Raw genomic sequence first — 25,706 nt, 5'->3', positions numbered from 1 at the left:
TACGTTTTTTATTGTTTATAAGTTTACTTATAACACGATTATTTCAATTCAGTTTATTTCAATAACTTAATTTTGAAAGGTACAGCTTACTTGCAGCTTTTATTTTGTTATTTTTACGTTTTTTATCTTCCAATTTTTGTGTATACATGTTTATTGAAATCGACTACACGTATGTACAAAAAAAGGTAATATATACTAGCAATAAATATAATTATCACAATTAATCAACAAGAAAACATTTCAAATATCTAACAAGATTTTTTGTAATTTAAATATACATATATATATTAAGTATGTATTTTTTAGAAATATTTAAAAAGTGGAAATATAAAATATGTGCTTTTTTTTACTTTTTTAATTAAAGAAAATTAAAAATAACTGAAGCCCGCCATTAAAAATTATTTATTATTGTGAAAAAATAATGTGATATATCTTATTTTACTTGTATAATTCAATAAGATATTCAATATTACAATAAAATAATTAAAGAGTTATTCTCGAGGCTTGATTTTAATGACCAATAAATATTTAGACAGATGAATTATTACTGCAGTGTAATTAATAAAAATAAAATAAGAGTTTTCATCTGTAATTAAGTGTGCAAAATTTTATAATTATAAAGATACCGTTATGTAAAATTATTTTTTAATAATTTTGTCCATACTTCTAGGTAATATTCGGATCAATAATTTTTAAAGACAGATTTCAATGTTCTTTTCAGACAGATATATAAAAAAATATATCTGCGCTCCATAATTATACTTTCTTTTTAATATACTTAAATTTAGTAAAGTCAATTAAGGCATAAATATTATTTAGATTGCTATAAAAACTTGGACAATTAATTATTCCAGAACAATAAAACATTGATACTAATAAATACGGAAATGTAACTACTATAACATTATTTTTTTCTCTTTTTTTTTTAATAAATTATGATAAATTCTTATTTTAATATTTATATAGACATTTGTTAATATTTCAAATGACAATATATAATTTATCATGAGTCTATACAGGTATTTTAATAGGTACTCCTAAAGTAATATCAGAACTTATACCATCGAGCTTAAGTGCAACAAGAACTTCCTCCCATGCATTCATGCACTGTTGATAATGTTGTATTTGTTGATCTGCCATTGTGATTAACATACTTTTTAAATCTGCTTGTTTTTCAGTATTCCACCTTTGAATATCGCTACGCAAATTCTCATTAGCGCAACCAACACGATCTTGAAGCAATTCCACCTGTTTTTCTAAACGTGGAATCACTTGTCCTAATTTTTCTAATTTCTCATCACGAGTTTCTGCTTTCCAAAGTGACCCACTCCAACTTTGTGTTGAGGATATGCCACTTGTAATATTCAGTAACTAAACGAATACAAAAAATAATAATAATCAAATTATTATAACATTGGAATTAACATGATTTTATGTTATTAGTTACATGAGTTAATATTTATAGTATTGTGATGCATACCTGATCTTTTTCAATTCTTCTTTTTGCTAATTCATCAATAATCATTTCATATTCAATTTGCATTGAATCTCTTCTGCTTAGGGCATTTTTTACTGCATCTATATATGTTACATATTCACGTTCTGCGTTCGGTACATTTTCTACAAGTTTTCTTTGAGCCATAGCAATACTTTCTATTGCTTTAGCAATTGCCAACAAAACAGGAGCTAATTCTGGTTCAGAGGTAGCCCACAAAGTAAATATTGGATGTAATTGACGCAATTCAAGTAGATAATCTGGAATATTAGTAATAATAAAAATCAAGATACAATATATATATGAAATAATTTATAATATTTAAAATTACGATATTATAAGTCAAACATTCTAGTTCATACCTTGTCTTTCCTTGTGTATACGATGATGAATTCTATCTATAGTAGATAATTTTTGACTTAGGGATGTACAATAATCACGAACTTGTTCAAACTCAGGTAAATGCTGTTTCATGGTATTTATGGTAGTCATATTTTGTAAAGAATCTGTCATTTTAACAAGCATATTTCCTCGATTTTTACGATGAATAAGAAATTCCTGTATAAATATGGATAAAAAATGAATAATTAATATTATATTAAAAATTCTTAGTAGATTTATATGTTAGATTTGTCTACGTACAGCTGGTTTAGTAGTCAAAAAAATTTGTAAGTTCTTATCATAACTGAGAATAGGATGATTAATAACCCTATTAAGAAATATTTGTAGAAGTTTCATACGTGCTATAATAAATTCTTTAGAATATCGATCTAATTGAGCCAATAATGTATGTTTTCCTGGTAAAGGCTACAAAAAAGAAAAGGTAAATATATTAAGCTTTTTTCAGAATATAATTCAATAATTAAAAATATATTAATGTGTGTTATTCATTTTATAAAAACTTACAGGAATAATATGCGTTGGATAAGAATCTACTAATTTTTGACGTAACCAAATAAAATCATTATAACGTCTGCAGACTACATATTCTCCATTTTCATATTCCGGACGTGTGACCTATAATATATAAAAATATTATGTTTTCACTGAATTATAGAAAATGAAAATCAGGTAAGAAACATACTTTTTAAAAATACTATTTAACTTACTCTAGTTGTTATACGAAATGTAATGTAAGTTTCCAATGTTTCAACATGTTTTTGTGGATTATCTACTTTGACTTTTAAGTCTTTTAAATCCATTTGAAAATCAGATATATCTTGTTCTGGTATCGTAGAAAAACTGTCAATAGATGGAGATGCAATCTGAAAAATTAAAATTATGAATTCCTTTCTTTTTTTAAATGATAAGTTTCTTTTAATGTTTTCAATATTACGTATTTACCACAGAGTCATCCATCGAAGTACTGCAATTAGAGAAAAAATCGGCATCGCGACTTTCTTGTTTAACAATTCCACCCATTTTCACTGTACTTATTTCCAAGATAGCTGTATCTTCCTTAGTTTTTTCTTCTAACAGATTTTCGGTTTTTTCTTCTGATGTCATCATTGTGGATAATTTGAAAATAACAATATTCGATATTAAACTTATTTTCTGTCTTTCAAGATTTCTTCCCTTACTCTTACTAACTATATCTTCTTGACGCTTCCCTCACTATCACAAGATACAACGCCATCTGTAAAATTTTCGTTATTGACATTTTATTCTACATTATTGTACATGCATACATAGTGCGTCAATATATTTATTATTGGTGCACAAATTTACAAACCTTATTTATATGTATATATAGATATATATATATATGCATATGCATAACGTGAGAGCTTATTAAATATTTTTTTCTTTTATTGATTTCCCCTAGATTGCAAGTTTTTTTTATATACTTGATGCAGCGCCTGAAAGTATGCAACACTTCAAACATTCAAGTATGACGTACAATCACTAGTTATTATTCAAATACTTGGCGGTACCGTTAGATAGCGCTCACAGTCTCGATAATGATCGATTACATCGAGTGTTAAGAATCGTACGTATGTACTACGAAGATCTACAATAAATATACTTATATTATTTAATATAATTTACTAATATTTATACTATCTTAAATAAAATTACATAAATTAATTATATTATTATACTTTAATGAAGATTTGAAAAGTTACTCTGTACCACTTTTATTGGTATAACATAATATTTAAAGAAATAAGCTAATAATAAATTCATCGTTAAAAAAAATTCATATTTTTGTAGTTCCTCTCTACACGAAAAATCAATTATTGTAAATGTATATATACATATATATATATATATATATATATATATATATATATATATATATATATATATATAGTTTGCTGCATACAAAAAAAAAATAATTTTTGCAATGTGTAAGCATGTACGGATATATAGTTCGAAGTATTAAAAATTAGCAATGAAAGTTATCTTAACATCAAATTTCATTAAATTGAAATAATAATGTGTGATATATATATATATAAAATAATAGTGCACAAAGGCAAATTTTTGGTTGTAGGTTTGACGGGTTCAAGTAAAATCGAGCAACTCCTCGATCGACTAGCGCGATAAGAACTGAGCATGCGTACAGTTATCTCACTATCGGCATAAGAAAAATTAAGAACCCGATTTAAATGTTATCAAACGAAGATTAAATACATGGTGAATAAAATAGTCGTTTATTTTTAAAAATTGAATACTAATATAATTATAATAGAAACAGAAGAAAGCATATGTGTTAAGATAAGTTGCATACTAGTCAATTAATTAATACGTTAATCGTTAGTTTATTTGTTGAATAATCAATTGATATAGTATCATACATAATAAAAAATGTAAAGGTCAATCTATACTACATAATATAATTATATTAATTAACTAAAAAATTGTTAACTTTCCTAACTATAACCTCTTTTTGATTAGGATGGTATTTAAAAAATATAAAAAAGAAAAAAGTGAAGGGATAAAAAAATGACAACTACGCTCCTGGTCATGACGCGGTCAGTGATGCCGTAGCCAAGGCGACCGCAGCAGCAGACAACCGAAACTCCAACCATCAGACAACAAATATACAAATTTCTTCGGAGTGTATCACTCCGATTTTTTCTCCTCTTTGGTGCCTTCACCGTCTGTGCAGTTCTGTGGAGCGACAGGTACGGTTCTCTTCCTCGAAAAAAAATCATCTTGAGCACGCAATAGAATACGTTCGGTCGCGCAAGTGCGTCCGGGCGTTGTGATTGAAAGTTCACGCCATTCATGAAGACAGGTGAGCTAAATGATAGATAAAGACGGTCCTGTATGCTTCTCGTTCTTCCAAGCACAATATTTTCAACTTGTCATCTAATATTTCGTAGTTACTCTAATTGCCGGCTAAACATGCTTTCGCGGATTTACGTTCACGCTCGTTTTGTCGACTCTGCAAGACTTCAGTCTTAATATTATATGAAATTTAATTTATAATCTTATACAAATTTATTAACGGATAACACAGTATAAATATTAAAAGTATTCAATATAAAAAGTTTTTTTATTTTTTATTTTCATGAATTATATTTACAAAATTTATTTGTATTTTAAATGCCACTACCGTATATATACAACACTATTAATTTAAATATAAAACTAATATTTATCTATCTTATTTTTGCTATTAATCTTAAAAATTATGATATTGATAAACTCAAAGATAAATTATTCCATTGCGTTCTCTTGTTACATGTATATTAGTAAATTAATGGTATAATTCTGATAGACAAAATATTTGCAAATGTTTTTATTAAATTCAATTATTTAAGAAATCTTTGTAGTATTTTTTTTTGTAATTGAACGCAAATATTTGAACGACATAGATCTCATTTATTTATAATAAATATAACAATCTTGAACTTCTTTATGTAACATTGGTTAATAAAAAAAAACCATGTTTTAATATTACTTAACCAATAGAAACATTTATAATGTTTCATTGAAAAACTTACTGTATATATAAAAAGTACTTTTAATCTATGTTGAAATAAGTGAAGAGTAAAATCTATCAGGATAATGCTCTCTAATTATTTTCATGATACAAACCTTTCTTCTGATAGATTCAATACTTTTAACGTAGATCGTCTGTTCAGTCACGCGTACAGTGCATTTTATTTCCACTCCCCCTATTTTCTTCCCCTTGATACTTTGTGTTTGGTACCTGCTCCCCCAACAGGTACGCTTTACCGATACATTTTACCGTGTGTACGTTATAATAGAAATGACGTGTCCTGTTCATATTGCAAGCTTTTCAGGGCTTCCTTTTGATGTTAGGATTATCTGGGATACACCTGTAAAAAAACGAAAGATATTAAGAATGATTGTTGTACCGCATAGGTTAGAATGACGAGTTCGTGTACGATTGTCTCTATTAAAGGTCCTCTCTTTGTATAAAAGGTATCTTTAATTATGTATACATATAAGGAATTACTTTATTATATCAATAATGAACAAGTATAAGTTTTATATTTATATTTAATATATCATATCTTATCATTTTCATTGTTTCTGTACATCTAATGAATTGTTTAACTATACATTTTTTTACAATTCATGTCAAAATTGTTTTTAAATGCAATGATGTACTTACATATTTTGTTAATTATTTATTTAATCTATTCATTTCCTTATTGTGCATTAATTTTTAAATAATTTATATTATATTACACCACGAACATAAACTAAAGTCTCAAATGGAATATTGCAAGTATAAATATATATGCGTATATATTGTTACCATACGATTAGAATTGTTACAAAGGAGTAATAGATTATCTTGAGTGTTTCTATATTGAGTAAGTTAGATATTATTGATATTTAAAAGGGAGAATATCATGTACATTGATGTCATAGGCTCATCTCTTTGAAAATAGGGAGGCTGTGGTGGTGGTGATACGGTGGGTGCAGAGGGAGGTGTAGTATCAATTGCCATGACTACAACAGGAGCTCAGTATGCTCTCACAGCATCCACCGGAGCTAATGGCAGTGGGGGTAGCTCTTCTACGGTGGGGGTGGAGCAAAAACCAAGTGTTGTTGTCGTGACTACTTCCAGTTCCAGTGGTGGTGCTAACGTAGCCCAAACTCAGTCTACCAGAGGACAACAGCTAATTACCGTTGTTACCAGTCCTGATCCGTCAAGCCCGAGTAATTTACAACCCATTCAGGTACATAATATTACATTTAGTATTCTATATTATATCAAATTATAAATTTTAATTATAATTTTCTACTTTAAAAAAATGAAAATCATTATGTTTTATAAAAAACATATTAGCAGAGTTAAATAGTTTATATTTAATATATTATTATAATTAGTTATATTACTTATATATTACTATAATTAGTTAATAACATTTTCTATGCTTAAATTGTATAATCTATTAATGTTAATATTCTATTTTCAATACTTTGATTTTTATATTTAAAAATACCAGTTGGTCTTGAGAACATGCATACTATGAATAATACTTTAGTTGTTGGTTCAGGATCCTCTCGAAACAGCTGCAGATTCTTCCAATGGCTCAACAGGTACCCCAGCACATGTTACAGCACAAGTAGTGGTAAATACTACCCATTCTGGTCAGCATACATTTGTTGATAGTGACGCTGCATCTACATCTACTGGCGCTATTGTTAGTGGTTCTCCTCACTACATAACTGTTACAGGTACTTATAGACTACGATATTTCTTATTTAGCATGTATTATTATATAAAACCACATTGATATTCCTTTTTTATATCCTTTATATATAATTTTATAAATTGATTTAGTATATTACTGTAATTTGGTATCATCATGAAAAAGTTCATGATGTAAATATAATTTAATTGTATCAAAGAGATATAATGAATTTAAATGTATAACAAAGGATTGATCACAATGTAATGCATGCTATAAAGTAGACGGATTAATTTGAAAAGATATAGAACTTGAGTAGATATTTGACCCTTTCCATGCTGCTGAAAAATATGCCTTCTGACCACATTAGACACCAGTGATTCACCATCCTACGCATCCCTCACAACAACAGTAGGTGAGGGCAGTTACGATCACCATGCCTTTTACCCTGGTTCAAAATATTTTTATACTATAATAAATAATATATTATTAAATGTAGAAATTAATTTAGCGCCTTTTTTTCTTAACTTCTTTTTGATGCTAACTTTTAAATGGCATCAAATTTTTTATCAATCATTTGTTTATTTCTGCAAGTAGGTTTTATTTAATATTTTATATAGTATGAGTTATTTGGTATTATAGCAATTAGTATAAGTATAATTGGTGTATAATTAAAAATTATAAATAATAAAATATCTTACAAATTTATATAGAGATATTATTCTTAATAGATTGTTCTTAAAATATCAACATGTTGTTTGTTTCAGTATCTGGAGAACCAGAAGCGGTGGGGTCCGAATCAGTGTCCCATCCAACCTATGTTCAATATGTTGAGGGGGATGGTTCTACGTACATACCGACAAATAGTCAGATGTAATAATTGAAATATATTTTTATATTTGATTTGTATGCACAAGTTTTGTTTTATATCTTATATTTTTATAGGACATATCCAGTATATGCTGTTGGAGAGGCTGGTGCAATGTATACGCCTGCCTCAAGTCAATATTATACTCCAGCCTCAACACCAGTAACATATGCACAGGTTTTTATACTTTATTATACTTTTTTTTAAATAAATTTATTTATTAAATATTAAAAATATAAAATTTACTTAGGTCACAGCACAAGGATCAAATACTACTACTGGACAATTATTATCTCAGGGCAATGGCACTTACTTAATCCAGCAAAGCGTTGTAGATGGTGATCCAACAACACATACACTCATATCTGCTGCAGCTGCTGCTGCTCGAGCTAGTCCACAAACTGAAAATGCGGTAAGATTTTAATTAATGCATGTCATTATTACCTTCTCTGACTGCTTTTATTTTTTCTTGTAAATTAAGTAAAATTTTACGATATACTGAATGATTATTGCTACTTAACAAATTTCTGTATCATATTTCTAAAAGCATGCGGAAGGTATCATACATACTCTGCATGGTTGCAGGGTTTGAACATTATTTTTCAAAAATCAACAAGTATTCAGTGATTAGACAGTTGATATAAAATATATTTTATAATTGAAATAAGTAATTTTGTTTTTATTTTGTAATTAAAATATTATATAACATTATAGTATAAATATATTATATTGTAAGCAATGTATAACAAAAAACAAAATTCTTTTTTTAAATAATATGTTTATGTATTTGATTTATGAAGTATAAGATTTTAGATAAAATGAATATTTCTGATGCCTTTAATTTGGGCATTTATCAAATAGTCAGAATGTTGGGTTGTTTGATAGGAGGCTGTGGTTAGCGGGGGTGGCGGGGCATACTTGATCACTGGTAATTCAGGAAGTGCTGCTGTTACCGTGGAAGAAGCAGCAGCTGCAGCAGCAAATATGACGCATGCCACTAGGGTCTCCCAAGCCACAGTAAGCTCTTCTATTGACTCCTTAAGTCTTAGCTTTCTTATGTATAATTATGTTATATTAAGCATGTGTTTGCTATTGCCATACAAAGGGTGCTTTTGCTTTATACTATAACTTTATATTATTTATTATATTATTGTAGTATTAAATGTAGCAAAGGATATATTATAATTATAATTAAGTATTACTCTTGTTAAAGCAAAAAGGTAAATGTAACACTTGATTGATATTCAGATTTGAAATAAAACAAATTTTTATATTTGTATTTTTTTTCTTTTTTTTTTTTCATTTGTACATAATAAAATCTTAGATTATTTAAATGCTGCTGTAGTACTGTCAATATATGTATTCTTTATGCTTTGTTTATATTAATAATTTATAAATAACAGGTACATTGGCTGGTGGGGAATTATGAAACCGCAGATGGTGTCTCTCTTCCAAGATCTACACTTTATAATCATTACTTACGCCATTGTTCAGAAAACAAACTAGATCCAGTAAATGCTGCGAGTTTTGGAAAACTAATAAGGTCCGTCTTCTTGGGCTTAAGAACAAGACGGTTAGGTACACGGTGAGATATCTCTTTAAAATATCTTTGTTTTATGAATAACATAAATATATGTATTGTAAAATATAACATTTTTTTAATGATTATTCTTAGAGGGAATTCTAAATATCACTACTATGGAATCCGAGTTAAACCCAGTTCTCCTTTGGTTATGTTAAATGAAGATGGTACATCACGTCAGCAACAAACTACGAATTCTCAAACTAAACGATTTAAATTTGTCAATCAGAAGCCAGATCAAGCATATGAAAGCAATGCACATTCAAATACAAATATTTCTTCAAATACCTCTTCACCGCAATATCATCAATATCTTGGCGAAGCAAGTGGTGCAATACCTGAATTTCCAGAAATACTTGTTGGACATGGTTCCTCTTTACCCGAAGACTGTACATTGGAAGATATAGATACCTTTCGTAGCATATATAGAGAACATTGTGAGGCATTTTTAGATGCTGTCCTAGGTTTCGAATTTCCAACTGTTGAAAGTCTTTGGAGAGAATTTTGGCGTAGTCAAAATAATAATAATGGAGATGAATGTGAAGAAGAAAAATATTTATCAAAGTAAGTAATTAACATTTGAAATATAACACAAATTAATGGAAAATAATAATAACAAAAAAATTGTTTACAATATATTAATAATTGTTTACAGGACCAAATTATATCAAATGTGTAAGTGCTCTGAAGTCCAAGATTTTATCAGGAAAGTAGATTATACGTTTTATCAAAACTTAGTGGAAGTACTAATGCCAAATGTACTAAGACCAATACCAAGTATGTTATTAGAAAAATGTATCTTTTCATTCTATATTCAATTATATTTTTTATTACATTAACAATTATTTCATTTTGTTTAGGTACTCTAACACAATCTATTCGAAATTTTGCAAAAGGATTAGAATCATGGTTAATTTCCGCCATGGCTGATTGTCCCGAAGAAATGACTCAAATTAAGGTATTAAAATAGATATATATTAAATATAATTTATAAATATAATTAATATATTTATAAATTATAAAAATAAATGATTTTTCAGTTAACAGCCGTCTCTGCTTTTGCTCAAACATTAAGGCGATATACGTCATTGAACCATCTCGCTCAAGCTGCACGAGCAGTACTTCAAAATTCTAATCAAATAAATCAAATGTTAGCAGATCTTAATCGAGTTGATTTTCATAATGTACAGGAACAGGTAAATATATTATGTATTACATAATATTTTTAAATAATTTGTATATCTTTATTGTATTAATAATTGTTAATATCATTTTATCAGGCATCTTGGGTATGTCAATGTGATTATGGTATGGTGCAACGTTTAGAGGCAGATTTTAAAGTGACATTACAGCAACAAAATTCATTAGAAGATTGGGCAATATGGTTAAAAAGTGTTGTAACGCAAGTACTCAAACCTTTTGAAGAAAAACCTACTTTTGCCAAAGCTGCCCGCCAGTTTCTACTCAAATGGTCTTTCTATAGCTCAATGGTTATTCGTGACCTTACTCTTAGAAGTGCTGCCAGCTTTGGTTCTTTTCATCTTATTAGATTGTTATATGATGAATATATGTTTTATTTAATTGAACATCAAGTTGCTATAGCTACTGGAACAACACCTATTGCGGTAATGGGTGATGTAAGTGCTTAAAATAATTTTAAAAAAGAGAATAAATTTATAGTTATTCAAGATAATTTTTCTTGAAATAAATGCTATTAAATTTATTACAGAAAAGTCAAAATTGTCCAATAATTAATAATTTTGGTGCAACCTCTAATGGCGGTAAGTGTTTACATAGAATTGTATAAATTTGTAATTATATAAACTTTTGAAAATAATAATAAATGATTTCTTTCAGATACATCTAATACAAATCAACCTAAACGTATTAAGTTGAGCTAACTGCGTGCCTACGCTCTTAAATTCGTGAGTAAAAAGATAGAAGATAAAAAGAGATTATACTTGAAATTATGGCGTACAATTGAATTTACAATAGACGTCATAATCTTATAATCACATCAAAGGTGAAGATTTTGAAATATTTAGCACGAAAGCATGCAGGCCTATTAAGACATACTAGTCCCGCGAATTATTTTATATAAAAATAAATCATAATTTACCAGAATGTCAGACAACTAAGATTTTTGCATAATATTCATATTGTATACAATTCAAGTAAATTTATTAACGATAAGTGATATAGAAATATGTAAAGAAGTAAGAAACAAAATCTTGTCTTATATGATTATAGTGACAAGTTTAACTTATTATTTAAAAACAAAAATGTTTAGTTTATTAATTTACAAAATCTAGTCGAAACACTAAATGAATGGGACCATGAATTTATCATGTCCTTTTAGCATATGTCAAACTTGTTCGATCCAGTTTTCTATAAAGAATATAAACTTACAATGATTATAAAAATAGCTTATGATAGAAGTTATATAATATTTTGGGTATTCATTAATATTTTAAGGTAAACTATTATTTTATTTATTAATAATAAATAAAATTTTGTAAAAATGAATAATTTTTAAATAGCTGATATAATCTGCTATATTGAAACAAGTATATCGAATATGTTGAATATGCATTCAATTAAACAATTAATTAAAATAAGTTAAGTACTTTTAATTTATTTTTATTCAAAGAAAACTGAATCAATCAAGTTTCTATCGAATAATTTCAAGCTATGAAAAGAAAGTGCATGGAAATAAAAGATTATAGGAAGTAGATTATTATATGGATGAAAGTCCACTATGCACAGTTTTTTGAATAATCATCTATGATTCACGAAATCCGCCCTATTGATGGTGTTGTCAAAATATTCCTACAGGAAGAGGAGTAAATTAGATAATTAAGATAGTATAAACATACATACATGTTTTAGATATGTCCTAATATGCATATTTTTTAATGCGATTTATTAATTGTACATCGAGCATCAAGATTTTGTTGAAAGATATCTATTAAAACCCATTCACATTCTCTTGGTATATTTAAACGAATAGTACAAAATGCCGATAAGTGTAGATGAAACAGAGCAACGCGATCGTTTTAATTTACTGAAAGAATAGAATGTGGTATCAAATGTATGTGTATATATATATATATATATATATATATATATATATATATATTTTATATATACATAGATATTTATGTCTATATATAAATATATACATATATATAAATATGTATATTTATATCAATTACTTGGCTTATAAGAAAGTACGTGTCTGTTGGACTTTGTTTAACTATAAAACGCAATGAAAGGACACTATTATTAGTGTCTATAAACATTTTATGCATTTAAATTATTTCAAATTATAGTTAAGATAAATGTCAGTAAATATATGTTTTGTATTTGTCGACACACAAGTGTCTTTTTGCTGTATGATAGAATAATAGCTATAAGTGAATACAGTAATCCTTCCATTTACCCGAATTGACTTGAATGCTCCTAAACTATCAGAACCCAGAATTCATTATGTGAAAATACAAATTCGAAGATTTCCCGATCTAATTTATTTCGTAATTGCATAAACTTATTTGCAGTTGTATAGTGAACATTTGTAATTTAATTTAAAAAAATCGTGAGATCAATAAATAATGGCATCAACAAGGGGTACTATTAATAAAATAATTACGATAAAGGCAAGAACCTTAATAAAGGTTTAAAAATCAAATTTTTACAACAACAATTGTTGAGACAATATTTTATAGTATATAATTCTAATTACGTGGTTTTCATTTACCCGCGTAAATGGAGGGATTATAGTATTTTGAAATTGATGTTATATTTTGCTTGTTTACGTATTATTTTGAAAAGATAAATTAAGATAAACGAATAATTCCAAATATTTTCTCTATGTATTATGATTTTTATTTTTATCAAATAACAGGTTTAATCTATACTGCTTTCATATATTGGAAAATAGATCATATTTGTTATTATAAATGACATATTGACTTAGCATACACATACAAGAGGGTATATAAGTACAAAAATAATGCTTACTATTTATTAAGTAATGAACATTATTATTCGTAAAGTGCTTGAAAATTTTTAATGTAATTTTTTTGTTAAACCAATGGGTCTTTGTTTTTATACAACTTTGCATTAATGACTTTTCTTTTAATTTTGTTTTTTCTTTTTTCTTTAAATAAATTTTATTCTATTTCAATTATGGTTATAATAAGAAATTATATAATTTTTCAATCCTATGTTAATTATTTCGAAAAATTTCAAAACTTAATATATCTTCGTTAATCAGAAACATTATTTTAAAATATAATGAACTTTTGTATATGCATTTTTGTTTAAAATTATTTCATGAGCATCGAAAATTATATAAAAAAATCATTATATATTATGTATATATACATAGGTATAATTGGTACTATTTAATGTTATAACAAAAAGTTAAAAGATTATTATTTTAATGATTTGTTTTATTGCATTCCTTTTTATTACGTTATTTTCTTATTTGGTCTCGCACAAAGTTCATAGAAATTTTTTCAAAATCCAGTGAAAATTATTGTCTGCAACATATTGTACGACATACTAATGACAAAACTTTACATCCATCCATCTTTAGTATTATTTAATACATATATAGCTGGATGAGATAGACAATAATATTTCTATTAATTTAATTAACAATTCTTATGAAATTTTTATTACTTTTATTTAATTACTTAATGAAAACATTTCAGTTACGTATTTTCAAAAATTAATTTATGTAAATTACCTTTTTTCTTGATTATTCTTTAGAGAAAAGAGATAAATAATTAAATTGAGTTTCCTGGATATTTATTTTCAATTATTTTGTCTTTTTATTTTCTTTGTTTGTTTTTTACTACACGAATTTAAAAAGGGCTGAAATTTAAAAAAAATATTCTCTTACTGCAACATTCATGAAGAACATTACTATACACACTAAGTGCATTATAATGTATCCTGTATAATATTATGTATAAAATAATGGTGTTAATACTTGCCAAGTTTTATGAACATTTTCTTATAAGTATTGGTAGTTACTATTTTATATGTAAAGCGACTTTTTTCACCTATAATCAAATAATATGGGTTTATGCGTGGCTTATCATGCAATGAATGATACTTAGAAAATTTCATTTAATATGAGAGAAAACAAACTTTATTTTGATTAACTTTCAAGCACTGTTAACACGTAAAGATACATACTTTTAAAAACAAACTAGATGTTTGGCTGAACATGGTGCCTTTATTTTATAAAAGAAGAAACATATTTAAGCATTTTTTTACCATATCATATAATTATATAAATAATTCTACAATTTATCAAACCGATTAATACAAAAACATAAAGGCATTTTTCTTTGAAGTTTCTTTAAATTGCATGATAATCTTTTATCATAAATTGAAATTAGAGAAAAAATGATTAAGCTTTTTTTCTAATAATCATGAGAAAAATAATTGTTTCAATGAAAGCAGAAAATTATATTATTATAATGAACTAATATTATAAATAATTACAGACTTTTCATACAAATATATCTTCCAAGTTCTAATTTATTATACTTATGTTAATAACTAAAAGGTACTAAATATGGATTTTAATATTATATTGCAGTATTTGGATAGTAGTATGAATAAAAATAAGGTATATCTATTTATTGTATAGAATCAATACATAACTAGTCAAACTTCCTAGACATAAGCTATGAAACAGGGATTGAGTATTACATGCAGTACATCGATGATAGATTGTGCATAAAATATTTATGCAAGTGGAAAGAACAAATATTTCTATAATTATGAGCTTATAAATATAAAACTTATAGATACTTATACCATAGATACTTACGTGTAACTATTGTGAGAACTGCTTTATCAAAAATTTCTATTTCCATTATTATAAACATGAAAGATGTAACATGTCTATGGAGATATAAAAAAGTGCATCAATAAATATAATCTATTATTCAAAATGGAAAAAAGAATATATATATATATATATCAATATACTATTTCATTTCACAATATTCTGTTAAAAATATATCGAAGTATGAAATAGAAATACTAACATCTTATGCACTGTCATATATCTCTCTTAGGCTGTTTCAATATTGAAATAATTTTGCAATTTTTATGTTTCAAGTTAAAAGATATTATTAAACATAGCCTTTTTGCGATTAAGCTAATACATGATCAAAATCAATACTGTTTCCTTCGTTGCGAAATAAGTAAAATGGCCTTAAAAACTTTTCCAATTTAAAAACGTGAAGGAATTTGCTGTGTTGTTAAATGAGGGCATTGAAAAGAAAGAAAATTACGGAATAAAAACTGAAAACAAGAAAAACAAGGAAACTGTTTTTCTCTTATGACATATAGAAAATATTTTGATACCTTCAAAGTTGCACAAAACAAGAATCATTCATTACTGCTTAAATAAGATTATTTTTACTGAATGTTGCTTGAAATGACAACTTATTATGTGTGAGATATAAAGAACTCTAAGAATTGTGTGAATGTGTGGATCACAAAAATTAAATAATAAATACATATATGTTTAAAACTTATATATAAATTAAATCCTGTTAAAGAATCTAATCCCTGTCGCTATAATTTCATATTTACTCCTATTTGTTTAAAATTTAATTCATTGCATTATATCAATTTAACATATATCTTATACTTCATTTTTCCCTTTAATTGGATGTAATTTATTTGTTTAAACATCATTTCTTGTAATTACTTTATTTAACAAAAGTGATTTGCACTTATATAGGTATATAGATATAGCAAATTTTCGATGCATTGGTTTCTTTATTTTTATTGAAAGATTAAGGTTATGTATTGTCCTCATATACATATGTAGTGTACATTGAACAGGTATTTAACTTTAGTCAAATTTGTCTCAGACAATAGAACAAATTAATTATTTACGATTTAGTATTATTAAATACATATATTTATACGAGAACGTTTAATTATACATTCTGTAGTTATAAAATAATGAATACGTTCTTTCATTTACGAAAAATAATTAAACAGATGTCACAGAAGATTTTTAGGTTAACATATTTTATAACAGTATTGCAATATTTACATAGACATTTAATGCTATAACTTTAACAATAGCTTTCCAAAGATTATTTTAGAATATTATTTTTATAACTTTTTAAACGTTTTAATTAGCTTCGTGTTTTTGCATTGTTTAATGAAGAAAAATTGACAACATTTGACATAACGAAATATCGTGTCATATTACGTATACATTTAAAGCTTATTAAATATTTTACAGTATAAAATATTTGTGTATTAATAAACAATTTAATAAATTATACACATATATTTTGATCATTTTATATAATATATAATAATATGTATTTATTGATTTAATGACACAAATATTTTGTACAATTATATTCTCCTTTATCCTTTTTATGTATATATAAAAGAAAATTTATTTTAATGAAAATTTATTATGTCAATAATAAGATTTAACAATTAAAATTATTTTTTAATTAGATTAACTTCAATTACCAGTACAGGATGACATCAGAAATTGGTAAGTTTGTTGAAACTCTGGTAAAAGATGAACAAAAAGATTTAGTATCATCAGTAGAAGATAAACATGTTGATATAAATAAAAAAGAAGAAATTGGAGTTCAGCCTATGCCTAGTGTTAAGAATCTTACCAAGGAGTTACTTTTAATTGAATCAGAAAAAGATGATATAACAAACCAGGAATCTACGATGACAAACACTAGTGTTGAACCACTGAATATTAATTCTATTCATAACAATAATAGAACAAATATTGAATGTTCAGATAGTGATGTAGTTATTAATAGTGATTCAAATGGTTAGTATAATTATTTTAATTAAAACTATATTGTAACATTGCATGACTAACATTATAAAATAATAACAATATCTTCGATTTTTTTCAAATTTTATTCTATTATTTGTATACATTAAATATAGTAAAATATATTTAATGGTTATGTTGGCAAATTCTTTAAACGGTTATTTGAGATAAGTAGTATTTTAAGGTTTCAAAAGAACAAGGCTTCTTTAATTCAATTAATCATTTCACATTCAAACTATTACTACTTTAGTTGATAGATGGAACCGTAATCATTAATATAATTGTAAATTAGTGAATTCAAGATGCCATCATATAATAGAAATAAACGAAAAATAAAAAAATATCAAGGTAATCTTGTTAGTGTATAATGGAGATTAATCTTTGGAATATTTTCAAAATATATAACGATTATAGTTTTAATATCTTCTACATTCAATGTCAAACTATTTCAGAATGTAATACGTCCAATATAGATCCAGCTATTGAAAATAGCGACAATCAAAGAGGATCTGTTAATCCATCCGTAAAAGAGTATGATGAAGATATTGATAATCATTTACCAGACACTGTAACATTACTTAGAACACCAAACGGTGGAAAACTATATTTAATAGGAACAGCGCATTTTAGTATCGAAAGTCAAAATGATGTATCAAAGGTACAGAAACTATATATTTTATTTTATTTCATTTTATTTTATAGAAATAAGTATATAATATTTTATTTATAATTGCAGATAATACAAGCTGTACAGCCTCATATAGTTGTTGTTGAACTGTGTAGATCCAGAATTGGTATGTTACAGCTCGATGAACAAGTTATGTATCGTTATACTAAATATCTGAGTTTTAGTAAGTCTTTTTTAAACTATTACATAATGGGACTTACTAGAATTTTATAAATGATTAATTATTTAAATATATTTATAGGAAGTATTCGGGGTACTCTTAAAGAGTACGGTTTATATAACGGATTACTAAATATCCTCCTACTAAAGATGGTTGCTCATATCACTAAAGAACTTGGAATGGCACCTGGTGGTGAGTTTCGCAGAGCTTTTGAAGAGGTATGTTGTTAAATACTTATATATTATTATATAGATCAAATCTTGAAGCTCTTAGATATTAAATAAATACAATACTGACTTTAGGCAAAAAAAGTTCCATATTGTATGTTTCACATGGGAGATCGTCCAATCAATATAACTATTCATCGTGCAGTCAGATTTTTATCTTGGTGGCAAACAATAAAATTAGCATGGCATTTAATAAAGATGAAGGATCCAATTACTAAAGAAGATGTAGAACTTTGTAAACAAAAAGCTTATTTGGATGAAATGGTTGCTAAAATGAGTGGAGAGTTTCCAGTAATAGGAGAGGTATTTGTTAAAGAACGGGATATCTATTTAACATATTCTCTTCAATTAGCTTGCATGCCTCAATACATTCCCAAGGGTATTGGGCCAGCAAGAGTTGTAGGTGTTGTTGGCATGGGCCATATACCAGGCATCGTTGAAAATTGGTGTAAAGTTCAACCTTCTGATATACCACCTCTTATGAGGTATACATGATTATATAATAATTGAAAATTTTAACTTTATTTTATAGATGTAATATAAAACTATAAGTTTAATTTATATTAAATCTCTTATTTTTCAGTATACCACCATTATCGTTATCAAGTAAAGTGTTAAAATTTACATTCAAAGCATCTTTAGTAGGTGCTATCATTTATGTAGGATATAAAATTATACCATTTGCTTCTATCAAGTCATCGGTTCAGGGACTTATAAAGGTTAGTGTAGAATAGTAAACTAATAATATTGTTTCTATATTTCTATACTGTAAAAAAAGATTTTTATTGAAAAATAATTTTCTTTTCTATTTTATGCTGCTTTTCTATCTTTCTTTTTCTCTCTCTATTTTTTTTATCACTCTCGAAGAATTTATCGTCTTTCTTTGGATTTTATATTGATATTAATATATGGTAAGCATGGACCTTGATTTTTGTATAGATAATTATACTCATGACATATCTGGTGTCATGTATGTTACTAATAACATACCTGGTCCAGGTATAAATGTGGATGATTTTGAATCTGTATTTACGTCAGGTTGTTCATGTACATTAGAATGCTCAGAGTGTACTTGCACTCGTGGTTCTGCTAATTATATAAATGATTGTATTATTGAAGAAAAATTATCAGTACCAATTCTAGAATGTAATCCTTATTGTACATGCAGTCAGAATTGTGGTAACAGATTGGTACAGCGTGGTCCATTAAATACTCTTCAAGTAATTAATGTTGATAAAAAAGGTTTAGGTCTTATAACAACGAAATTCATAAGAAAAGGGCAATTCATTTGCGAATATGCTGGTGAAATAATAGGCATAGATGAAGCAAGGCGCAGGGTCGAAGCTAATAAAAATGACAATAGTATGAATTATGTTCTTGTAGTTTCTGAACATATAGGAGAACAAGTAATTGTAACATGTGTAGATCCAAAATATTTTGGCAATATTGGAAGATATAGTAATCATAGCTGCCAGCCAAATGCTAATCTTGTACCTGTCAGAGTTGAAAGTGTTACGCCACGATTATGCTTATTTGCATGTAGAGATATACAAAGTGGAGAAGAAATTACTTTTAACTATGCCAGTGGAGTGACAAATTCTATTAATGATTTAAGTGATACACCTTGCTTTTGTGGTTTCAGCAATTGTTTGGGTTATTTACCACATAATTCTATTTAAAATATGCAAAACACTTTTAAAATATTAGGTATAACAGTTAATTTGGTGTCTTTTTACTATTATTTTTTAAAATAGTCTCTGACTGTGAATATATATATATATATATATATATATATATATATATATATATATATGATATATTTATAATAGAATTAATGATATTAATTCTATCTCTTATTATGATACCTAAAGGTATCATAAAGAAATGAATGTCAAGGTACCGAATTAATTGCAACACCTAATAAAATATTACAAATATCATTAAAAGTAATTGTCACAGATTTAATGATACTTTGTAGATTAATCATAATCAAACGAATACATAAAATTTGTTAACTAATTTTATGAAACTATTAAAATTTTGATTACAAGGTTTCATGTTTCTAAGTAAAAATTGTAAAGACCCTTTTTTATATGCAGTTTAAAATATTTCTTATTTAAACGGAAGCTTATTAAAAATATTTCAATATAATTATTTTATAATTACAATTTTATATTATGTTAATTATTAAAAATTATTTAATAATTTATAACTAATTTAAAATTAAATTTTTTGTGTTACAATTTGTTAAAATATATATACATAAATATCATATGAGCTGTTTACACGTCACAGCGATTATATAATACTACTTTTAAAATAATTTTAAATTTTCATAATAAAGTTCTTGTGAATGTGATTGGTTCTAAATTTTTATATTTAAAATAAATGTCCTTAATAATTAGGCTTAAAACTATACAAAAAAAATTTGTATAGATGTAAATAGTAAATGATACAACAATGCATATTATTTTATCAATTTTTATTTTTTGTTTTGTAAAATTAATCGATTGACAAATGAATGGCTCATATCAGAGATAAATTTTTTTCCAGAATTCATTGTTATGTGAAGTTTTATATTTAAGTAACTATATAAGATAATTTGTATAAGTAGTTATTATCAAAATATATTTTTAATAGTAACGAGAACAATTTTTTAGTAATGCAATATAATTCAATTGACATCACAGTTAATTTTTGGTTTGGTAATGTTGTAAAATATAATTTCTTTATAAAATGATATGATTATTTATGAAATAAAATTGCCATTAATTATTAAATACTGTTCCACATAGTTATATTAATTAAAATTAATAGTAAATTAATTATTTTTTTATTATATCAATACTTCTATTGATTTTAATTAATATTAATTAAAATTTAATATATAATTACAAAACAGATTATATATTCTAGATTATATATTCAAAATCTTTAAGATTGAACATTTGATTTTGCATATACGTTCCTAACTTATAATATTGTTTTACATTCGATAGTTTAATAGACGTCTTTTCATTTTTTCTATATTGTTAGCATAGTATATGCATGCACATGCATTTTATAAGTGCTACTTGTTGGTAAGTTAATGTGTAATTAATGGCAGTATATATCTGATAACTTTTTAAATATAATGAAAAGGATCTGTAAATTATATCTTACATTCATTAATTTTTTATGGTATCAATAAATAAATATAAAATTAAAAACATTACTAATTCCACTATATTATAATAATATGAACGCCATACATATTCATCACGCATTATGTTTGAAGTGTTATCTAAAAGCATAGCTTTTGTTTAGGAATTTTCATACAATCAACAAAATAAAAGTAAACTTTCTATGGTTTAGCTGATTTTTTGTTTAACAATTGTTGAAATTGGGAAATGCATTACAATCTTTTTTTAACTTCTATAATATAATTCATTTAAAACATCTATCTAATTTTCAATGGCATTTTAATGTATTTGAATTGGAGATGGCTGTTCTTGTGCCTCATTACTAAATCTCCATCTCCACCAAGTAACTTTCATACGGTCCCAAATATTTTGCCAAGAGTCCATGGCGGGTCTTACATCAAGAAGAGCAAATTTATATTTTTCATCCACTGCTCCACCATCATAATAGTCAATAACATAACGTACATCTTTACCACATCTATCAACGATCCAATCATGACGATCAAATGGCAATTCATATCTGAAAAAGTATGTCTGTGTTAAGTAAAAATGATTTTTATTAATTAAAATAAATAATATTCATACCCTAGCCAATATCGAATGCGTGCACGTGGTGAATAATGTTTAGCTTTTCCACCAAAACTGCGTAACTTGGGACAATTGCATTCTCGTGCATGAAGCGCTTCCCATTTAAGAACTTCTTGCCATGCTTGCTCATTATTAGCATTATGAATTTTAATAATATCGTCCATATCTTTAGGATTTATGTCATCATTTTTCCAACGCCATCCTTTTCTTAACATAGCATTCCAAAACATTTGTTGTGATGGATAAACCCAAAATTCATTATTTCCAGTTGCTTTTGGTATAGATGAAATTTGTCGATCAGTTGGCAAAGGAAATGGTTGATCTGGTGCTGGATTTTGATTTTCAGCTGGCATCTGTAATATTAATTTTTGTTATTAATAATTTAATTTCTTTCAATTGTTACTTATATTCAATTTTATTATATACCAGGTGTTAAACGTACCATGTTAAGAGGATTTATTTCATTCTCATTCGTATGATCTATTGGACATTCCGACTTAGATGTTTTGGGTGGCTGTTGATTTACTTTTGTATGCATGGGACATTCCACTGGAGGTACATTTTGAAGTTTTTCTGATTCATTTATTATAGACTTAGTCAACTGTTCATTATTACTATGCTGTATTGGCATAATTACATCAGCCGCTGATACAGATGCAGTATTCAATGTATTGCCCATTATTTCAGTTATATTTTTACCTTCATATATACAATGTCAATATATATAGCTATAATTAGTAAAAAATATAAGTTACATTAGAATTAAGAAATAAAAGTTATATTTATATGTAGTATATATGATTCTAATAATATAAAATACTTTTATATATGAAGATTAATACGAAAAAAAGGTATTTAGTTTTTATAGTAATTTCAATTAAATTAAATGTAAATGTAAAATGTCATGTAAATTATGCAATTCTAACCCTAAACGATATAATATTCGTTTTAGGTTAAAAATTTACAGTAAAAAATCATATTTTAAATCAATATATTAGATATATATAAATTAAATATTTTATAATTCTATATATTTTGAAATTTATAAATTTAAATTTGTAATTCGTATTTACCTGTAAAATTATATTGTATTATTAACTTCGTATTCAGCAGATAACTTAAAATATCTCAAGCGCTGCATTCGTTATACTGAATAACGATGGTCAATAAATGAATGACAAATAATTGTCATGTAATTAACAAAAACATTTGACATTTTCAAATTTTATATTTAATAGTTTATTAATGGTCAAACACATTCATGTCAAATCTAATGAATAGCTATTATCAAACAGTTTTATTTATATAATTATATAACCACAGATATTACCAAATTTTAGAAAGCTTTTATTCATCCTATTAATTTACTGAATAATATTATTATTTTAAAATTGTTATAATTTTTATAATTAAATTTTAAATAAATTATAATATGTGTAAAAAAAATAAAATATTTACGTAAATTAATATACGAGTCAAAGAGGAAGTAAAACACCCGCGTAATTTAAATCGATATTTTTGTTGGTAATTCGTTTTTGTCAACTAATTTCATATTTATTATATACTAAACACTTATTATAACATTTATTATATATTTAACACTTCAGAGTTTCTATTTATTCTATAATATTACATAATTTTTTTAATGGTTTTATAAATTAACAACATGGTAATATTATTGTATTAATTTCTTACTTATTTTACAATTAACATATATTTGCAATTAAATGTTTTCTTAGATTAACAATTTTTATCATTTTTCAGTCTAAAATAAAGCAAAACTTTATAAATGACGAACCATATTTTACATGTTTTTGTAAAAAATATACAAATAACACAAGAAATTTAGTATTAAAAGGAAAAGATTTGATTACTAAAATAGGGTAAATATATTTTTAAGAAGAGTATTCATTAATATTTCTTAAAGAGATAGTGTTTGATCATTTATAAATTTGATATTTTTTGAATGCTAGTAAACAACTAGAAGATTCGGATATAAAGATTTTGTTGATATTTCTCAAACAAAATCAAGACATTGTTTCCCTTAACTTAGCGTACAATCAAATCACCTGTGTCGGCTTCAAAATGTTGATTACTTACTTTCTTGTAAGATAGAATAAAATTGTAGTTTAATAATTTTTAATATTATAAGAATATTATTTTAGCTATATAAAAATATATACAAGTTGAATATTCAAAATAATAATATAATGGAAGCAGGAATTAATTATATGTGTGAAATAGGAGAAAATTTACACATTAAAAGTCTTCAATTAAACGGAAATAAGTTTGGTGTTGAAGTAATTTTTATTATTGTTCCTCTATTTCTTTATAATTATATTAAATGAATCTTAAATATAAGATAACAATAATTGTTGCAGTCTTCCAAACAAATAGCATTACTGTTACTGAAAAATCCATATTTAGAATATTTGGACGTAGCAGAAGTTGATCAAACTATTTCAAGTTTAATATATTTTACAACAGTTATGAGATTGGATCAGCCTTTACATAATGAAACTTTAAAAATTTTAAATATCAGTCGTCCAAATCCAGGATGTATGTATTATTTTAATGCGGAACAATTTGCAACTTTAATTGGACATATGTTAAGAGTAACTTTGTATATTTTATAACATTTATTTCTTTTTATACATTTTTCTTACTTTACTATGGTTACATTTTGTTTGTACAGAATAATACTTGTTTATTTGCATTGCATTTACAAAAATGTAGTTTTTATTGCCATGACATTGAATGTATCATGCTTAATGCACAGTATAATCATACATTACTTTTCCTTGATCTTGGTTGTAACAATATAGGAGATCATGGAGTACATCATCTTGCTAATTGGCTTATAAAAACTTCTGCTTTACATGGACTTATTTTGAGTAAAAACATTATAACTGATCATGGTGCAAGGTAATAAGATGATTTGCTACGTTTAAATTTTAATCTTATTATTTATTACATTATTTCTTTGTTTAAGGATAATAAGTCATGCTATACCATTTTCTAAGCTAAAATATTTAGATATTTCATTTAATAAAATTACTGATGACGGTATGGTAAATATTCTTAACACTTTACAAAATATTTCTCTCATAAAAAGCTTGCGAATATTTGGAAATGTTCTTGGTCATATGACTGCTAAGGTACATAACATAATCTTTCTCCTCTTATTTGATTATTTTATTATACATTTATCTTGAATTCGCAGACTTTAGAGAGAATATTATTATCAAAAGTTTTATATCAGATAAATTTGGATGTCAAGCCATTTAAAGTAGATGATAACTGGTATTGTGCTCAGTATCCAATAGACTGTTCTAAAGAACATTTATATGAAATAATAGAACTCTTTAAACCCTGTATGTAGTAAATTCAATGAAAAAAATAGAAAAAAGGTTATTGAATAAAAAATGTAT

General features: G+C 25.8%; 6 protein-coding genes across 15 annotated transcripts; 4 read left to right on the top strand and 2 right to left on the bottom strand.

The window, feature by feature from the left end:
• Window positions 1-80: 80 nt before the first annotated feature.
• On the bottom strand, window positions 81-3,513 carry LOC107073923 (sorting nexin-30). The gene is made up of 9 exons (XM_015334869.2): window positions 3,430-3,513; window positions 3,228-3,354; window positions 2,840-3,131; window positions 2,605-2,760; window positions 2,402-2,512; window positions 2,138-2,302; window positions 1,858-2,053; window positions 1,481-1,755; window positions 81-1,371 (listed from the first exon to the last, which is right to left on the bottom strand). Exons 3-9 carry the CDS (start codon window positions 3,002-3,004, stop codon window positions 1,012-1,014), a joined length of 1,428 nt encoding a protein of 475 aa, XP_015190355.1. The 5' UTR covers window positions 3,005-3,131; window positions 3,228-3,354; window positions 3,430-3,513; the 3' UTR covers window positions 81-1,011.
• Window positions 3,446-12,251, top strand: Rfx (regulatory transcription factor Rfx). 8 transcript variants are annotated; one of them, XM_015334820.2, is made up of 18 exons: window positions 3,446-3,485; window positions 3,993-4,135; window positions 4,397-4,626; window positions 6,373-6,663; window positions 6,973-7,165; window positions 7,490-7,534; window positions 7,887-7,992; window positions 8,065-8,164; window positions 8,238-8,399; window positions 8,873-9,004; window positions 9,391-9,572; window positions 9,663-10,133; window positions 10,225-10,346; window positions 10,430-10,527; window positions 10,610-10,765; window positions 10,850-11,206; window positions 11,299-11,350; window positions 11,427-12,251. In XM_015334820.2, the coding sequence occupies exons 4-18, from the start codon at window positions 6,430-6,432 to the stop codon at window positions 11,468-11,470; spliced, it is 2,454 nt and encodes an 817-aa protein (XP_015190306.1). In that variant the 5' UTR covers window positions 3,446-3,485; window positions 3,993-4,135; window positions 4,397-4,626; window positions 6,373-6,429; the 3' UTR covers window positions 11,471-12,251. The 8 variants fall into 8 exon arrangements, with proteins under 8 accessions (XP_015190306.1, XP_089035415.1, XP_089035414.1 ...); XM_089179289.1 differs by lacking the exon at window positions 3,446-3,485 and having other exon boundaries at window positions 3,815-4,135; window positions 6,985-7,165; XM_089179288.1 differs by lacking the exon at window positions 3,446-3,485 and having other exon boundaries at window positions 3,815-4,135; window positions 6,353-6,663.
• Window positions 12,252-16,363: 4,112 nt separating this feature from the next.
• LOC107073877 (traB domain-containing protein) lies at window positions 16,364-19,511 on the top strand. Of its 3 annotated transcripts, none has more exons than XM_089179293.1 (8): window positions 16,364-16,448; window positions 17,088-17,424; window positions 17,883-18,088; window positions 18,167-18,281; window positions 18,360-18,496; window positions 18,581-18,990; window positions 19,089-19,224; window positions 19,373-19,511. In XM_089179293.1, exons 2-8 carry the CDS (start codon window positions 17,112-17,114, stop codon window positions 19,418-19,420), a joined length of 1,365 nt encoding a protein of 454 aa, XP_089035419.1. In that variant the 5' UTR covers window positions 16,364-16,448; window positions 17,088-17,111; the 3' UTR covers window positions 19,421-19,511. The 3 variants fall into 3 exon arrangements, with proteins under 3 accessions (XP_089035419.1, XP_015190197.1, XP_089035420.1); XM_015334711.2 differs by lacking the exon at window positions 16,364-16,448 and adding an exon at window positions 16,455-16,630; XM_089179294.1 differs by lacking the exons at window positions 16,364-16,448; window positions 17,088-17,424 and adding an exon at window positions 17,467-17,778.
• On the top strand, window positions 19,414-21,719 carry LOC107073899 (histone-lysine N-methyltransferase SETMAR). The gene has a single exon (XM_015334784.2). The coding sequence runs from the start codon at window positions 19,414-19,416 to the stop codon at window positions 20,182-20,184; it is 771 nt and encodes a 256-aa protein (XP_015190270.2). The 3' UTR covers window positions 20,185-21,719.
• On the bottom strand, window positions 21,713-23,621 carry Cchl (Cytochrome c heme lyase). The gene is made up of 4 exons (XM_015334769.2): window positions 23,349-23,621; window positions 22,718-23,003; window positions 22,273-22,628; window positions 21,713-22,207 (listed from the first exon to the last, which is right to left on the bottom strand). The coding sequence occupies exons 2-4, from the start codon at window positions 22,952-22,954 to the stop codon at window positions 21,967-21,969; spliced, it is 834 nt and encodes a 277-aa protein (XP_015190255.1). The 5' UTR covers window positions 22,955-23,003; window positions 23,349-23,621; the 3' UTR covers window positions 21,713-21,966.
• A 367-nt stretch (window positions 23,622-23,988) lies between these two features.
• On the top strand, window positions 23,989-25,657 carry LOC107072202 (leucine-rich repeat-containing protein 34; the record flags this gene model as incomplete). Its single annotated transcript, XM_089179260.1, has 7 exons — window positions 23,989-24,158; window positions 24,249-24,381; window positions 24,441-24,575; window positions 24,657-24,890; window positions 24,971-25,200; window positions 25,268-25,433; window positions 25,499-25,657. Coding segments are annotated over 7 exons (1,227 nt in total), but the record flags the coding sequence as incomplete, so codon positions are not given.
• Window positions 25,658-25,706: the final 49 nt, after the last annotated feature.

This window comes from Polistes dominula, unplaced genomic scaffold (assembly GCF_049000335.1).
Source record: "Polistes dominula isolate Pdom_NZ unplaced genomic scaffold, Pdom_raw_medaka contig_373, whole genome shotgun sequence".
NCBI classification, from domain to species: domain Eukaryota; kingdom Metazoa; phylum Arthropoda; class Insecta; order Hymenoptera; family Vespidae; genus Polistes; species Polistes dominula.
This window is presented reverse-complemented; position numbering and strand designations above follow the sequence as displayed.

Bases quoted from the DNA above. Each gene is read 5' to 3' on its own strand.
- LOC107073923 (XM_015334869.2), bottom strand. From the start codon at position 3,004: ATGATGACATCAGAAGAAAAAACCGAAAATCTGTTAGAAGAAAAAACT. The intron at 2,761-2,839 runs GTAAATACGTAA...TTAATTTTTCAG, and splicing joins CTTCGATGGATGACTCTGTG to ATTGCATCTCCATCTATTGA. The intron at 2,054-2,137 runs GTACGTAGACAA...ATATTTATACAG, and splicing joins TTTTGACTACTAAACCAGCT to GAATTTCTTATTCATCGTAA.
- Rfx (XM_015334820.2), top strand. From the start codon at position 6,430: ATGACTACAACAGGAGCTCAGTATGCTCTCACAGCATCCACCGGAGCT. The intron at 7,166-7,489 runs GTACTTATAGAC...TGACCACATTAG, and splicing joins TCACTACATAACTGTTACAG to ACACCAGTGATTCACCATCC. The intron at 11,351-11,426 runs GTAAGTGTTTAC...GATTTCTTTCAG, and splicing joins TGGTGCAACCTCTAATGGCG to ATACATCTAATACAAATCAA.
- LOC107073877 (XM_089179293.1), top strand. From the start codon at position 17,112: ATGACATCAGAAATTGGTAAGTTTGTTGAAACTCTGGTAAAAGATGAA. The intron at 17,425-17,882 runs GTTAGTATAATT...AAACTATTTCAG, and splicing joins TATTAATAGTGATTCAAATG to AATGTAATACGTCCAATATA. The intron at 19,225-19,372 runs GTTAGTGTAGAA...TCACTCTCGAAG, and splicing joins CGGTTCAGGGACTTATAAAG to AATTTATCGTCTTTCTTTGG.
- LOC107073899 (XM_015334784.2), top strand. From the start codon at position 19,414: ATGGTAAGCATGGACCTTGATTTTTGTATAGATAATTATACTCATGAC.
- Cchl (XM_015334769.2), bottom strand. From the start codon at position 22,954: ATGGGCAATACATTGAATACTGCATCTGTATCAGCGGCTGATGTAATT. The intron at 22,629-22,717 runs GTACGTTTAACA...TTAATATTACAG, and splicing joins AAATAAATCCTCTTAACATG to ATGCCAGCTGAAAATCAAAA. The intron at 22,208-22,272 runs GTATGAATATTA...ATACTTTTTCAG, and splicing joins CGCATTCGATATTGGCTAGG to ATATGAATTGCCATTTGATC.